The 17,069-nt window shown below is 46.9% G+C and overlaps 1 protein-coding gene across 2 annotated transcripts in view; it reads right to left on the bottom strand.

Moving 5' to 3' along the window:
* Nucleotides 1–15,562, bottom strand: part of LOC121533217 (UDP-GlcNAc:betaGal beta-1,3-N-acetylglucosaminyltransferase-like protein 1) — a 31,182-nt gene extending 15,620 nt beyond the window's left edge. For both annotated transcript variants that reach the window (XM_041839034.2, XM_041839036.2), the window contains exons 1-6: nt 15,461–15,562; nt 15,167–15,304; nt 13,945–14,061; nt 13,679–13,778; nt 13,100–13,164; nt 1,184–1,249 (exon numbers count right to left, since the gene is read on the bottom strand). In XM_041839034.2, the coding sequence (XP_041694968.1) occupies nt 1,184–1,249; nt 13,100–13,164; nt 13,679–13,778; nt 13,945–14,061; nt 15,167–15,304; nt 15,461–15,496 (522 nt within the window). In that variant the 5' untranslated portion in view covers nt 15,497–15,562. The remainder of the gene's footprint in view (nt 1–1,183; nt 1,250–13,099; nt 13,165–13,678; nt 13,779–13,944; nt 14,062–15,166; nt 15,305–15,460) is intronic.
* Between the last annotated feature and the right edge of the window lie 1,507 nt (nt 15,563–17,069).

The raw sequence follows: 17,069 nt of genomic DNA, 5'->3' as shown, positions 1-17,069 counted from the left end.
CTGGCGACACGCACCACTTGATTGGTGCGAGGAGCGGGACTGGGTTCCTTCAATAACCCCCGCTCCTTCTGCTGCCTAACCAGCTCCTCTCGCCGTGCCTCTACACTTTCCTTCTGCTCCCTCTGCACCAATGACCCCCTTAATCTGGCGGCCTCCTCTGCTAAACGGCTGAACCGCTCTATCGCGGCCTCCTGCTGCCTCGTCGTCCACGGCGTGAGCCCCCCCCTAAAACTGTTTTGGGCTTGTCTCTCCCCCGTGATCATGGCCTCCATCCCTCTTGCCAGACTCTCGCTCATCTTCTCCCAAGTCCATCCTCTCTCCTCATCACGCTGATTGATCAAGGATTGGTGAGATCTTCTGTCACGTTCGCTCATTAACGAGAAGGACCAAGGCGCAGCGTGATATGTATTCATATTTATTTCCGTACTGAACACACGACAAAACAACAAACGAAACGTGAAGTCCGAGGTAGACAAAATAACATACCTCACACGGAACAAGATCCCACACAGACTGGTGCCAAAAGGCTGCCTAAGTATGGGCCCCAATCAGAGACAACGAGCTACAGCTGCCTCTGATTGGGAACCACCCTGGCCAACATAGATCTAAACGATCTAGAAACTAAACATAGAAATAAACAACACAAAATATACACACCCTGACTCAACAAATAACCGTCCCCTGAGTCAGGGCGTGACATTCAGAAACACTATACACGCATGACAGAAGGATTTTGGGAAATTCCGGCCATACAGAATGGTAAGGTTTTCCTGATTGTTATGATGATTTAGAGTAGAGACAGGAGAGGTAGAGAGGGAGGGAGGAGAAGGAGAGAGGGAGGGAGGAGAAGGAGGGGGAGGGAGAGGTAGAGGAGGAGAGAGGGGGAGGGAGAGGTAGAGGGGGAGGGAGAGATAGAGGGGGAGGGAGAGGTAGCGGGGGAGGGAGAGGGGGAGGGAGGGAGGAAGAGATGGAGAGGTAGAGAGAGAGACAGAGAGAGAGGGAGGGAGAGGTAGAGAGGGAGGGAGGGAGGGAGGAGAGAGATATGGAGGAGTAGAGAGGGTAAGACCACAGTGGAATGCAGAGAGGTTCCAGGGAGGTAAATCATCAGACTAGAGCTGTGCACACACACACTCTCTCTCTCTCTCTCTCTTCCTGGGCTCTAGACAGACAGAGTTGTACTTACAGAGGTAGAGTTGACGAGGCAGGCCTCGTACTGGAGACGGATTCTCTGAGGCATCATCACATCATCCTGGAACACACACAGATACGGTTAGCACGCTCCCTCTCTCACACACACACACTCACACACACAAATACATCCGGTTAGCTAGCTCTCTCACAAACACAACACACACATTTCAAGGCATGTTGATGTTTTAACCGTGTGTTTGTTATGACTAGAGCACTCTGGGAGGTCGCGACCTTCAGAGAGGATCTAAACAGACGTGCTCAGAAACAACACTTACACACACATCAGACATAACACACCAGGGAGAGAGAGAGAGAGAGAGAGACAGACAGACAGACAGAGAGTGAGAGGGACAGAGAGAGAGAGAGAGAGAGGTGGAAAGAGAGAGAGAAAGAAATGAGGGTCTGCTATACAAATTGATGGAAAGTGGTGTTGGGGGAAAAACATACCACATTATAAAATCTATGTACACAAACAACAAGTGTGCGGTTAAAATTGGCAAAAAACCCATTTCTTTCCACAGGGCCGTGGGGTGAGACAGGGATGCAGCTTGAGCCCCACCCTCTTCAACATATATATCAACCAATTGGCGAGGGCACTAGAACAGTCTGCAGCACCCGGCCTCACCCTACTAGAATCTGAAGTCAAATGTCTACTGTTTGCTGATGATCTGGTGCTTCTGTCACCAACCAAGGAGGGCCTACAGCAGCACCTAGGTCTTCTGCACAGATTCTGTCAGACCTGGGACCTGACAGTAAATCTTAGCAAGACCAAAATAATGGTGTTCCAAAAAAGGTCCAGTCGCCAGGACCACGAATACAAATTCCATCTAGACACCGTTGCCCTAGAGCACACAAAAAACTATACATACCTAGGCCTAAACATCAGCACCACAGGTAACTTCCACAAAGCTGTGAACGATCTGAGAGACAAGGCAAGAAGGGCCTTCTATGCCATCAAAAGGAACATACAATTCAACATACCAATTAGGATCTGGCTAAAAATACTTGAGTCAGTTATAGAACACATTGCCCTTTATGGTTGTGAGGTCTGGGGTCCGCTCACCAACCAAGAATTCACAAAATGGGACAAACACCAAATTGAGACTCTGCATGCAGGATTCTGCAAAACTATCCTCTGTGTACAACATAAAACACAAAATAATGCATGCAGAGCAGAATTAGGCCGATACCCGCTAATTATTCAAATCCAGAAAAGAGACGTTAAATTCTACAACCACCTAAAAGGAAGCGATTCCCAAACCTTCCATAACAAAGCCATCACCTAGAGAGAGATGAACCTGGAGAAGAGTCCCCTAAGCAAGCTGGTCCTGGGGCTCTGTTCACATTCACAAACAGACCCCACAGAGCCCCAGGACAGCAACACAATTAGACCCAACCAAATCATGAGAAAACAAAACGATAATTACTTGACACATTGGAAAGAATTAACAAAAAAAGAGAGCAAACTAGAATGCTATGTGGCCCTAAACAGAGAGCACACATTACCTGACAACTGTGACATTTTACATTTACAATTCTCAAGCAATATATCCAGCAATATATTCATAAAAAAACATGATATGGATATAGTAGTCATTTAGCAGACGCTCTTATCCAGAGCCACTTACAGTTAGTGAGTGCATTCATTATTTTCATACTGGTCCCCCGTGGGAATCGAACCCACAACCCTGGCGTTGCAAGCGCCATGCTCTACCAACTGAGCTACACGGGACACCCAAACTTAAGGAAAGCTTTGACTATGTACAGACTCAGTGAGCATAGCCTTGCTATAGAGAAAGGCCGCCGTAGGCAGACCTGACTCTCAAGAGAAGACAGGTTATGTGCACACTGCTCACAAAATGAGGTGGAAACTGAGCTGCACTTCCTAACCTGACCATATTAGAGACACATATTTTCCCTCACACATCAAATATACAGTTGAAGTCGGAAGTTTACATACACTTAGGTTGGAGTCATTAAAACTCGTTTTTCAACCACTCCACAAATTTTGGTTAGGACATCTACTTTGTGCATGACACAAGTAATTTTTCCAACAATTGTTTACATACAGATTATTTCACTTATAATTCACTGTATCACAATTCCAGTGGGTCAGAAGTTTACATACACTAAGCTGACTGTGCCTTTAAACAGCTTGGAAAATTCCAGAAAATGATGTCATGGCTTTAGAAGCTTCTGATAGGCTAATTGATATAATTTGAGTCAATTGGAGGTGTACCTGTGGATGTATTTCAAGGCCTACCTTCAAACTCAGTGCCTCTTTGCTTGACATCATGGGAAAATCAAAAGAAATCAGCCAAGACCTCAGAAATAAAATTGTAGACCTCCACAAGTCTGGTTCATCCTTGGGAGCAATTTCCAAACGCCTGAAGGTACCACGTTCATCTGTACAAACAATAGTACGCAAGTATAAACTCCATGGGACGACACAGCCGTCATACCGCTCAGGAAGGAGACGCGTTCTGTCTCCTAGAGATGAACGTACTTTGGTGCGAAAAGTGCAAATCAATCCCAGAACAACAGCAAGGACCTTGTGAAGATGCTGGAGGAAACAGGTACAAAAGTATCTATATCCACAGTAAAACGAGTCCTATATCGACATAACCTGAAAGGCTGCTCAGAAAGGAAGAAGCCACTGCTCCAAAACCATAAAAAAGGCAGACTACAGTTTGCAACTGCACATGGGGACAAAGATCGTACTTTTTGGAGAAATGTTCTCTGGTCTGATGAAACAAAAATAGAACTGTTTGGCCATAATGACCATCGTTATGTTTGGAGGAAAAAGGGGGTGCTTTCAAGCCGAAGAACACCATCCCAACCGTGAAGCACGGGGGTGGCAGCATCATGCTGTGGGGGTGCTTTGCTGCAGGAGGGACTGGTGCACTTCACAAAATAGATGGCATCATGAGGAAGGAAAATGATGTGGATATATTGAAGCAACATCTCAAGACATCAGTCAGGAAGTTAAAGCTTGGTCGCAAATGGGTCTTCCAAATGGACAATGACCCCAAGCATACTTCCAAAGTTGTGGCAAAATGGCTTAAGGACAACAAAGTCAAGGTATTGGAGTGGCCATCACAAAGCCCTGACCTCAATCCTATAGAAAATGTGTGGGCAGAACTGAAAAAGCATGTGTGAGCAAGGAGGCCTACAAACCTGACTCAGTTACACCAGCTCTGTCAGGAGGAATGGGCCAAAATTCACCCAACTTATTGTGGGAAGCTTGTGGAAGAAGGCTACCTGAAATGTTTGACCCATGTTAAACAATTTAAAGGCAATGCTACCAAATACTAATTCAGTGTATGTCAACTTCTGGCCCACTGGGAATGTGATGAAAGATTTTGGGGGTGTTGTCATGGGAGGGTTGACGGGGGCAGTGATATGGGTATGCGTCAGCCACGCGGCTCCAGGTCTCACAGGGTGTGGAGTGACCTCTTCAACCCACAGAGGAGAGCCCAGACTGGGGCAGAGCAGGGAGGAGAGACTCCCTTTGGAGTAAAGTGTCAGCGAGAGAGAGAAGAGAGAGTGGTCAAGAGAACATACAGTGGCTTGCGAAAGTATTCACCCCCCTTGGAATTTTTACAATTTTGTTGCCTTACAACCTGTAATGAAAATGGTTTATATCATTTGATTTACACAACATGCCTACCACTTTGAAGATGCAAAATAAAATAAAAAGTGAAACAAACAAGAAATAAGACAAAAAAAACGGAACAATTGAGGGTGCATAACTATTCACCCCCCCAAAGTCAATACTTTGTAGAGCCACCTTTTGCAGCAATTACAGCTGCAAGTCTCTTGGGGTATGTCTCTAATAAGCTTGGCACATCTAGCCACTGGGATTTTTGCCCATTCTTCAAGGCAAAACTGCTCCAGCTCCTTCAAGATGGATGGGTTCTGCTGGTGTACAGCAATCTTTAAGTCATACCACAGATTCTCAATTGGATTGAGGTCTGGGCTTTGACTAGGCCATTCTAAGACATTTAAATGTTTCCCCTTAAACCGAGTGTTGCTTTAGCAGTATGCTTAGGGTCATTGTCCTGCTGGAAGGTGAACCTCCGTCCCAGTCTCAAATCTCTGGAAGACTGAAACAGGTTTCCCTCAAGAATTTCCCTGTATTTAGCACCATCCATCATTCCTTCAATTCTGACCAGTTTCCCAGTCCCTGCCGATGAAAAACATCCCCACAGCATGATGCTTCCACCACGCTTCCCTGTGGGGATGGTGTTCTCGGGGTGATGAGAGGTGTTGGGTTTGCGCCAGACATAGGGTTTTCCTTGATGGCCAAAAAGCTCAATTTTAGTCTCATCTGACCAGAGTACCTTCTTCCATATGTTTGGGGAGTCTCCCACATGCCTTTTGGAGAACACCAAACGTGTTTGCTTATTTTGTTCTTTAAGCAATGGCTTTTTTCTGGCCACTCTTCCGTAAAGCCCAGCTCTGTGGAGTGTACGGCTTAAAGTGGTCCTATGGACAGATACTCCAATCTCCACTGTGGAGCTCTGCAGCTCCTTCAGGGTTATCTTTGGTCTCTTTGTTGCCTCTCTGATTAATTACCTCCTTGCCTGGTCCGTGAGTTTTGGTGGGTGGCCCTCTCTTGGCAGGTTTGTTGTGGTGCCATATACTTTCAATTTTTTAATAATGGATTTAAATGGTGCTCCGTGGGATGTTCAAAGTTTCGGATATTATTTATAACCCAACCCTGATCTGTACTTCTCCCCAACTTTGTCCCTGACCTGTTAGGAGAGCTCCTTGGTCTTCATGGTGCACCTTGCTTGGTCTTGCCCCTTGCTTAGTGGTGTTGCAGACTCTGGGGCCTTTCAGAACAGGTGTATATATACTGAGATCATGTGACACTTAGATTGCACACAGGTGGACTTTATTTAACTAATTATGTGACTTCTGAAAGTAATTGGTTGCACCAGATCTTATTTATGGGCTTCATAGCAAAGGGGGTGAATACATATGCACGCACCACTTTTCCGTTACTTATTTTTTAGCATTCTTTGAAACAAGTTATTTTATTCATTTCACTTCACCAATTTGGACTATTTTGTGTATGTCCATTACATGAAATCCAAATAAAAATCCATTTAAATTACAGGTTGTAATGCAACAAAATAGGAAAAACGCCAAGGGGGATGAATACTTTTGCAAGGCACTGTACATATGTGTGGATACACTAAAAAACGCTTGCCTCTACCGCTAACTAACGAGGTCAGAATACGGACGACCACACCAGAGACCCCAGCAGGTGACCAAGACACACACACACACACTCAATCTATCTCAGCGGCAGGTAGCCTGGCGGATAGGAATGTTGGGCCAGTAACCGGAAGGTTGCTATTTCTAATACCCGAGCCGACAAGCAAAATATCTGCCGTTCTGCCCTTGAGCAAGGGTGTTAACCCCCATCAACTGCTTCCCGGGCGCCGATGACGTGGATGTCGATTAAGGTCTGGGTTTAAGGTTTATCATGACATGTAATGACAACCTCAGTCTCCCCAGACAGGACAACATAGGGCACTAGAAAATCGACTCGTTTTTTTTGCCAAATTCTTGGTTGTTTTTCCAGGTTTTGGGTTCTCCTCTGATTTTTCTAAGGTTTTCACTCTCAAAACCACACTTTTGTTAATAGAAAAAACAAAATTGGATGTTCTAAGTCCACAACAATTCTTAAACCACATCAGGAGACCATTTAATTCAATTGTGCACTAGCTAGAGACCGTTGTGTTTGGTTAGCGGTGTTTCTGTAGCGGTTCTTGTAGCAGTGTTTCATGAGAGAGTTTTTAAAACATTCTGCCAGGTAGGCCTACTTTGCAGTCAACATTTAATTGGGGCGTTTTTTGTGGGGGAAGCCTTTAGAAATGACTGTTTCTGCATGCTGACTGTTTCTGCATGCTAACTGTTTACGCATGCTAACTGTTTACGCATGCTAACTGTTTACGCATGCTAACTGTTTACGCATGCTAACTGGCTACTCAACAACAGGCACACAGAAACAGGGGTTACTTCTTCAGAAAGATGCAGGAAATACGAATCACTGATGCATTATTTTCATGGATTATGAGAAACTAGGGCAATTTAACTTTCTGTTCTCAGTCCAGAGGCTCAGCCAATGATTTCGATATGAGACACCCCACCCCAAAAATGTTTTTACTTCAGATCTACCCGATTCATTCTATTAAACTCTACGCGGGCGGAGAGGATTATAGTTAGAGAGAAAATGAACTCTATTTGACCATTTTATTATATTTCTAGAGAAATGGTCTGATTTTATCACTGTTTTCTTTGAACTCTGTTTCAGCCCCAGTCAGGACAAGAAAGAGGCTTTTATTTCAGGAATTATGTTTTTTTGGGGGGGCACAGAACAGCCCAAGGCACAGTACACACACACACAGAATGGAGGGGGCCAGAACTTGTGACTATGATTCAGTTCCATTTTCATATTTTGTATTTTTCATGCGTCATAAACCAGGGCACATCCAAGTATGTGTGTGTGATGTCCCTGGTTAGTGCTTTGGTTCTCTGGCTTTTCACACACACACACACACACACACACACACCACAGTCGGAGGAAATGGGCGAGTTCGTTTTGCATGGCCCGGTGCCCCGGGTGGGTGGAGATTTCACTTAAGGACCAATGGAATGGTCTAAAAAGTATAAAACTCCGCCCACCGGGCCATGAAAAACAAACTCACCCATTGACATTACACCGGTAACATACAGTGGAGCTTAGGCTCATTTATCAATCACTAAGTGTAACACTCACACACACACACATTCAAACACACACACATTCAAACACACACACACACACACACTCAGACAGACAGAGGCTGGAGTCTCATTCTCAGTCCACACATTATACTGACAGCTCTGTCAAACATTTACTCTGATACAGTACCCACCTATTATATAGCCTGTGTGTGTGTGTGTGTGTGTGTGTGTGTGTGTGTGTGTGTGGTACTAAACACTTGGTTGCTTGGCCCAGGTGTGTGTCAGACAGCAGCTAGAGCATGACATTTACATTTACATTTACATTTTAGTCATTTAGCAGACGCTCTTATCCAGAGCGACTTACAGGAGCAATTAGGGTTAAGTGCCTTGCTCAAGGGCACATTAACGTCATTTAGCAGACGCTCTTAGCCAGAGCGACTCACAAATTGGTGCGTTCACCCTATAGCCAGTGGGATAACCACTTTACAATTTGGGGGGGGTAGAAGGATTACTTTATCCTATCCCAGGTATTCCTTAAAGAGGTGGGGTTTCAAATGTCTCCGGAAGGTGGTGAGTGACTCCGCTGTCCTGGCGTCGTGAGGGAGCTTGTTCCACCATTGGGGTGCCAGAGCAGCGAACAGTTTTGACTGGGCTGAGCGGGAACTATGCTTCCGCAGAGGAAGGGAGCCAGCAGGCCAGAGGTGGATGAACGCAATGCCCTCGTTTGGGTGTAGGGACTGATCAGAGCCTGAAGGTACAGAGATGCCGTTCCCCTACTGCTCCATAGGCAAGCACCATGGTCTTGTAGCGGATGCGAGCTTCAACTGGAAGCCAGTGGAGTGTGCGGAGGAGGGGGTGACGTGAGAGAACTTGGGAAGGTTGAACACCAGACGGGCTGCGGCATTCTGGATGAGTTGTAGGGGTTTAATGGCACAGGCAGGGAGGCCAGCCAACAGCGAGTTGCAGTAGTCCAGACGGGAGATGACAAGTGCCTGGATTAGGACCTGTGCCGCTTCCTGTGTAAGGCAGGGTCGTACTCTCCGAATGTTGTAGAGCATGAACCTGCAGGAGCGGGTCACCGCCTTGATGTTGGCGGAGAACGACAGGGTGTTGTCCAGGGTCACGCCTAGGCTCTTCGCACTCTGGGAGGAGGACACAGCGGAGTTGTCAACCGTGATGGCGAGATCATGGAACGGGCAGTCCTTCCCCGGGAGGAAGAGCAGCTCCGTCTTGCCAGGGTTCAGCTTGAGGTGGTGATCCGTCATCCATACTGATATGTCTGCCAGACATGCAGAGATGCGATTCGCCACCTGGTTATCAGAAGGGGGAAAGGAGAAGATTAGTTGTGTATCGTCAGCGTAGCAATGATAGGAGAGACCATGTGAGGATATGACAGAGCCAAGTGACTTGGTGTATAGGGAGAAAAGGAGAGGGCCTAGAACTGAGCCCTGGGGGACACCAGTGGTGAGAGCACGTGGTGCGGAGACAGCTTCTCGCCACGCCACTTGGTAGGAGCGACCGGTCAGGTAGGACGCAATCCAGGAGTGAGCCGCGCCGGAGATGCCCAGCTCGGAGAGGGTGGAGAGGAGGATCTGATGGTTCACAGTATCAAAGGCAGCAGACAGGTCTAGAAGGACAAGAGCAGAGGAGAGAGAGTTAGCTTTAGCAGTGCGGGAGAGTCTCCGTGACACAGAGAAGAGCAGTCTCAGTTGAATGACCAGTCCTGAAACCTGATTGGTTTGGATCAAGAAGGTCATTCTGAGAGAGATAGCAAGAGAGTTGGCTAAAGACGGCACGCTCAATAGTTTTGGAAAGAAAAGAAAGAAGGGATACTGGTCTGTAGTTGTTGACATCAGTGGGGTCGAGTGTTGGTTTTTTTGAGAAGGGGGAGCAACTCTCGCTCTCTTGAAGACGGAAGGGACATGGCCAGCGGTCAAGGATGAGTTGATCAGCGAGGTGAGGTAGGGGAGAAGGTCACCGGAGATGGTCTGGAGAAGGGAGGAGGGGATGGGGTCAAGCGGGCAGGTTGTTGGGCGGCCTGCAGTCACAAGTCGCAGGATTTTATCTGGAGAGAGAGGGGAGAAAGAAGTCAAAGCATAGGGTAGGGCAGTGTGAGCAGGACCAGCAGTGTCATTAGACTTAACAAACGAGGATCGGATGTCGTCAACCTTCTTTTTCAAAGTGGTTGACGAAGTCATCCACAGAGAGAGAGGAGGGGGGGATTCAGGAGGGAGGAAAATGTGGCAAAGAGCTTCCTAGGGTTAGAGGCAGATGCTTGGAATTTAGAGTGGTAGAATGTGGCCTTAGCAGCAGAAACAGATGAAGAAAATGTAGAGAGGAGGGAGTGAAAAGATGCCAGGTCGGCAGGGAGTTTAGTTTTCTTCCATTTCCGCTCCGCTGCCCGGAGCTCTGTTCTGTGAGCTCGCAATGAGTCATCAAGCCACGGAGCTGGAGGGGAGGACCGAGCCGGCCGGGAGGATAGGGGACACAGAGAGTCAAAGGATGCAGAAAGGGAGGATAGGAGGGTTGAGGAGGCAGAATCAGGAGATTGGAGGGAGAAGGATTGAGCAGAGGGAAGAGATGATAGGATGGAAGAGGAGAGAGTAGTGGGAGAGAGAGAGCGAAGGTTGCGGCGGCGCATTACCATCTGTGTAGGGGCAGAGTGAGTAGTGTGGGAGGAGAGCGAGAGAGAAAAGGAAACAAAGTAGTGGTCGGAGACATGGAGGGGAGTTGCAGTGAGATTAGTAGAGGAGCAGCATCTAGTGAAGATGAGGTCAAGCGTATTGCCTGCCTTGTGAGTAGGGGGGACGGTGAGAGGGTGAGGTCAAAAGAGGAGAGGAGTGGAAAGAAGGAGGCAGAGAGAAATGAGTCAAATGTGGACATAGGGAGGTTGAAATCCCCCAAAACTGTGAGGGGTGAGCCATCCTCAGGAAAGGAACTTATCAAGGCGTCAAGCTCATTGATGAACTCTCCAAGGGAACCTGGAGGGCGATAGATGACAAGGATATTAAGCTTAAATGGGCTAGTGACTGTGACAGCATGGAATTCAAATGAGGAGATAGACAGATGGGTTAGGGGAAAAATTGAGAATGTCCACTTGGGAGAGATGAGGATTCCTGTACCACCACCCCTCTGACCAGATGCTCTCGGGTATGCGAGAACACATGGTCAGACGAGGAGAGAGCAGTAGGAGTAGCAGTGTTTTCAGTGGTGATCCATGTTTCCGTCAGCGCCAGGAAGTCGAGGGACTGGAGGTTGGCATAGGCTGGGATGAAGTCAGCTTTGTTGGCAGCAGAACGGCAGTTCCAGAGGCTGCCTGCGACCTGGAACTCCAGGTGTGGGGTGCGTGCAGGGACCACCAGGTTAGAGAGGCAGCAGCCGCGCGGTGTGGTGCGTTTGTGTAGCCTGTGCAGAGAGGAGAGAACAGGGATAGGCAGAGGCATAGTTGACAGGCTGTAGCAAATGGCTACAAAAATGCAGAGGAGATCGGAATGAAATGAGCTAAGCATCTGGGAGAGGAGAGAGCAGGGCCTCCCTCACCAAAAACTTCTACCTCAGAAACTAAAATTGTTTCACTGAACCACCCGAACAAAAACTCTCCCAGCTTCCACCTTTAGAAATCAGAATTGTTGTGAACCACAGCGGTTCAATGTTTAAAGGAATAGACTCAACCCACTTTATTCAGCTAGCTAACTATGACACCATAGCTAACTAGCATGCTAGCATCCAATAACACACAGTTTAACACACAGTTTAGCACCAACACTTGGTCACAACAAACCACCAATAGTGTGTTAACTAGCTAACTAGCATGCTAGCATCCAGTAACACACAGTTTAGCACCAACACTTGGTCACAACAAACCACCAATAGTGTGATAACACACTAAACAGATCATTCGTGTCTGTGTCAAGTTCCTTTCATGACGCAGCAATGATTAAACGTTGGCTAGCTAGGACAAGTATATTGTATTTAGCTACTTCCGTAAAGTTAGCTGGTCGTGTTGGGTAGCTAGCAATGGCCACTGTGTTGACTTTGTTTGAAGAACGGCTAGCTAGCTAGCTTCGGTTACACCCGGCACACAATGGCTATTGTGTTGACTCTGACTCTGTTCGAAAAAACGGCTAGTTAGCTCGCTTCGTGCTACAGCCGGCACGGCCGAAGACACTGCCAAGACACACCAATAGTGTGATAACACACTAAACAGATCATTCGTGTCTGTGTCAAGTTCCTTTCATGACGCAGCAATGATTAAACGTTGGCTAGCTAGGACAAGTATATTGTATTTAGCTACTACAGTACAGTTAGCTGGTCGTGTTGGGTAGCTAGCAATGGCCACTGTGTTGACTTTGTTTGAAGAACGGCTAGCTAGCTAGCTTCGTGCTACACCCGGCACACAATGGCTATTGTGTTGACTCTGACTCTGTTCGAAAAAAGCGGCTAGTTAGCTCGCCGTGCTACAGCCGGCACGGCCGAAGACACTGCCAAGACACACCAATAGTGTGATAACACACTAAACAGATCATTCGTGTCTGTGTCAAGTTCCTTTCATGACGCAGCAATGATTAAACGTTGGCTAGCTAGGACAAGTATATTGTATTTAGCTACTACAGTACAGTTAGCTGGTCGTGTTGGGTAGCTAGCAATGGCCACTGTGTTGACTTTGTTTGAAGAACGGCTAGCTAGCTAGCTTCGGTGCTACACCCGCACACAATGGCTATTGTGTTGACTCTGACTCTGTTCGAAAAAACGGCTAGTTAGCTCGCTTGTGCTACAGCCGGCACGGCCGAAGACACTGCCAAGACACACCAATAGTGTGATAACACACTAAACAGATCATTCGTGTCTGTGTCAAGTTCCTTTCATGACGCAGCAATGATTAAACGTTGGCTAGCTAGGACAAGTATATTGTATTTAGCTACTACAGTACAGTTAGCTGGTCGTGTTGGGTAGCTAGCAATGGCCACTGTGTTGACTTTGTTTGAAGAACGGCTAGCTAGCTAGCTTCGTGCTACACCCGGCACACAATGGCTACTGTGTTGACTCTGACTCTGTTCGAAAAACGATGAATCCCTCCAGACCTCCACAACACACTTACTGTCTCACTCCACCTCTTTCTCCCACACACACACACACGTTAACATAAACACGGTGTGTTGTGACTCACAGCGTCCTGAAAGCAGAGGTATGGTCCAGAGCTCTGAGACACAGCCTGGTTCTTGGTATGGCCCACTGGAGGAGAGGAGAGACAGAGGAGATCAACATGGGGACTAGTTACAACACACACACACCTCGTACACACCTCACATACACACACACCTCGCATACACACACAATTCGTGTACACCTCACATACACACACCTCACATACACACGCACCTCGCATTCACACACACCTCGCATACACACACACACACCTCGCATACACACACACCTCGCATACACACACACCTCGCATACACACACACACACCTCGCATACACACACCTCACATACACACACACCTCGCATACACACACACCTCGCATACACACACACCTCGCATACACACACACCTCACATACACACACACCTCACATACACACACACCTCGCATACACACACACCTCGCATACACACACACACACCTCGCATACACCTCACATACACACACACACCTCACATACACACCTCACACACACCTCGCATACACACACACCTCGCATACACATACACACACACCTTGCGCACACACACGCACACTTACCTCCTCTGGGTTGGGCGGAGTCATGGCCAGAGATCACCATGGAAACACCTCTCCTCTCCAGCCTCTCCCTCCATCCTTCCACTATCGCTCTGGAACCATCCTGACACACACAAACACATAAAACCACACACACACAACCCACACACGCACGTATGTAACTCACAATGCTGTAGTATTAGTAGTACTGTAGTAGTATTCTAGTAACTCACAGTGCTGTAGTATTAATAGTACTCTAGTAGTACTATAGTAGTATTCTAGTAACTCACAGTGCTGGCGTCATCGTAGACAGACAGTTCCATTGAGCCAGTGTAGTCCTGGTCCAGAATCCCCTGCAGACACTCATCCAGCCAGCAGGAGGCGTTATACACTGGCATGATTATAGACTAGAGAGACAGACAGGAGGGGTTGTACACTGGCATGACTATAGACTAGAGAGAGAGAGAGAGAGAGAGAGAGAGAGAGAGAGAGAGAGAGAGAGAGAGAGAGAGAGAGAGAGAGAGAGAGAGAGAGAAAGAGAGAGAGAGAGAGAGAGAGAGAGAGAGAGAGAGAGAAGAGAGAGAGAGAGAGAGAGAGAGAGAGAGAGAGAGAGAGAGAGAGAGAGAGAGAGAGAGAGAGAGAGAGAGAGAGAGAGAGAGAGAGAGAGAGAGAGAGAGAGAGAGAGAGAGAGAGAGAGAGAGAGAGAGAAGAGAGAGAGAGAGAGAGAGAGAGAGAGAGAGAGAGAGACAGACAGACAGGAGACAGAGAGAGAGAGAGAGAGAGAGAGAGAGAGGCAGGCCCCCCGTGTAGCTCAATTTGGTAGAGCATGGCGCTTGCAATGCCAGGGTTGTGGGTTCGATTCCCACGGGGGGCCAGTATGAAAAATGTGTGCACTCACTAACTGTAAGTCTCTCTGGATAAGAGCGTCTGTTAAATGACTAAAATGTTAAATGTTATACACTGGCATGACTATAGACTAGAGAGGAACAAACATTGCGTCAAGTTGGCTAGCTAAGTAATATTAGCCAACGTGCGAACAGGCACCAACTGGATGTACTGTTACAAAGTAAAGAAAAATAAGGTAAAATGCCAATCTACAGTTGCTACATCCATTTTTTGTGGATTTACAGTATACATTCTGGATAAGTGCTTGTTTTACTCCAATGTTTGTCAGCATTGTAAATGTAAACGAACACTGTACAGCTTTAAAACATGCTTAAAGCTATCATTTCTATATATTGGATGGTCAGTCCTTGCATCCAAAGCTCTGTCCATGAATTTGAGAGTGGTTACATTTTTCCACAACCAGCCCTCAGCTTTTTACAAAAACAGAGGCGGGGTCTACACTTTGTTATTGTTTCAACTCCGGATTGGCCCTCTGCGGATTGACACACTGGTACATTTTCCATCCTTTCTGGTTATCTAGGTCAGTGAACTGTTCTCTCGTGGACAAACAGAGGTAACATAATGTTGGTTCTGGGTTGTTGCCGAGATTAGTGATATGTCACCTACCACCTCCACGGTCCTGCTTGTCTCCCCCACTCCACCTCCGACCAACCCATCATGCGCGCACTTCCCCTTGCAGAGCCGCTTGGCAGGGACAGAGTCGGCCTCCTGCCCGTTAGGGTGCTCCAGTGAACAGGTAGTCATCTGAACAAACAAGAAAGACACGATAAACGCAAGTTGTTGTTGTTCTTTTGCCGAAAACTGGCTAGCGAATTTGAAAGAATGAACGTCGACGGAGAAAGCACACGTGGGATATTTATAGTGCTATCTGCTCTTATAGAATGTATGACTTTGTATTACCATGTTACACTCGTTCTCGAGTGAGCTGCTTTTCATTTGAGCTGTAAAACAACACCAAAATACAGACACATTTGCTCTCGAAACTTTCCTCGACGATAGCAGCTCCACTTCCGCAAACAAAGATGCTAAATCTCTCATTGGTCAGTTTAAAACGCGGACAAGCTTCTGATTCGCTGTTTGCAATGTCAGTCATATGACGCAGTCTTGTTGACGTTCGCTTGGTCCCTCCCACTGCCCCAATACAAACATTTACATTTAACATTTTACATTTAAGTCATTTAGCAGACGCTCTTATCCAGAGCGACTTACAGTTAGTGAATACATTTTTTTTATTTTTATACTGGCCCCCTGTGGGAATTGAACCCACAACCCTGGCGTTGCAAACGCCATTGCTCTATCAACTGAGCTACATCCCTGCCGGCCATTCCCTCCCCTACCCTGGACGACGCTGGGCCAATTGTGCGCCGCCCATGAGTCTCCCGGTCGCGGCCGGCTGCGACAGAGCCTGGATTCGAACCAGGATCTCTAGTGGCACAGTTAGCACTGCGATGCAGTGCCTTAGACCACTGCGCCACTCAGGAGTAGTGGTAGTAATGGCTAGAACAGAGTTAATGGAATGTTATAAACACGTCAAACACAGTTTCCAAGTGCTTGATACCATTCCGTTCACTCCATTCCAGCCATTATAATGAGGTTGTTCTTCAAGTAGAATTCAACACAACACCCAGGGCTAATTCTGATTCTCCAATCCTTGTGTTCGTTCGGAGGTTACAAGCATTAGCCAGCGCTACATTCACACAGCAGAGAAACATAATTTACAGTAGCCTAGCAACACAACTATATTATATTTTAGCAGTAAAACAATGTCGAAATTCTCAGTGTGTATTGATATCTTCCCCTGTGTAACGTTTAAACAGTCTCATGTCCATTTCCCATCGGAGCCCAATACAGTTTCTTGTCCAAGAACAACATGGTTCATATATGCTGTCTGTCTCTTTTCATTTGACATGTAATCCATCTATTAGATAGACCAGGTGATTCAGTAGTGAAGTAATGTTTCAAGTTTTAATGTCACATTCACAAGTACAGTGAAATGCCTTTCTTGCAAGCTCTATCCCCAACAATGCAATAATCATTAACAGTGTAATACTAAAAATAACAAGGTAGAACAAAAACACACAAGACACCAAAATAATAGTAAGAATAAGGGGTGGGGGGTGTCAGCTGAGATGGATTCTGGGTGTGAAGCGTATCAAGACTCACAGCTGGGGGATAAGAAACAGGCGCTGAGTTATGATTCACTACGGTACACACACACACACATCTGTTTTCACTAAGGAAGGATAGAGTGCACAACCTCACCTCAGTCAAGTGACGGGGAGAGAGGAGGGAGAGAGAGAGATGAGAGAGGAAGGGAGAGAGAGAGGGGGGAGAGAGAGAGGGGGGAGAGAGAGAGAGGAGAGAGAGGGAGAGAGAGAGAGAGAAGAGAGAGAGAGAGAGAGAGAGAGAGAGAGAGAGAGAGAGAGAGAGAGAGAGAGAGACTATCTACTTCACTTGCTTTAGCAATGTTTACATACGTTTCCCATGCCAATAAAGCCCTTAAATTGAA

Source organism: Coregonus clupeaformis, chromosome 38 (genome assembly GCF_020615455.1).
Source record: "Coregonus clupeaformis isolate EN_2021a chromosome 38, ASM2061545v1, whole genome shotgun sequence".
Classification (NCBI taxonomy): Eukaryota; Metazoa; Chordata; class Actinopteri; order Salmoniformes; family Salmonidae; genus Coregonus; species Coregonus clupeaformis.
The sequence above is the reverse complement of the archived record's forward strand: the minus strand, read 5'-3'. Positions and strand labels throughout refer to the sequence as shown.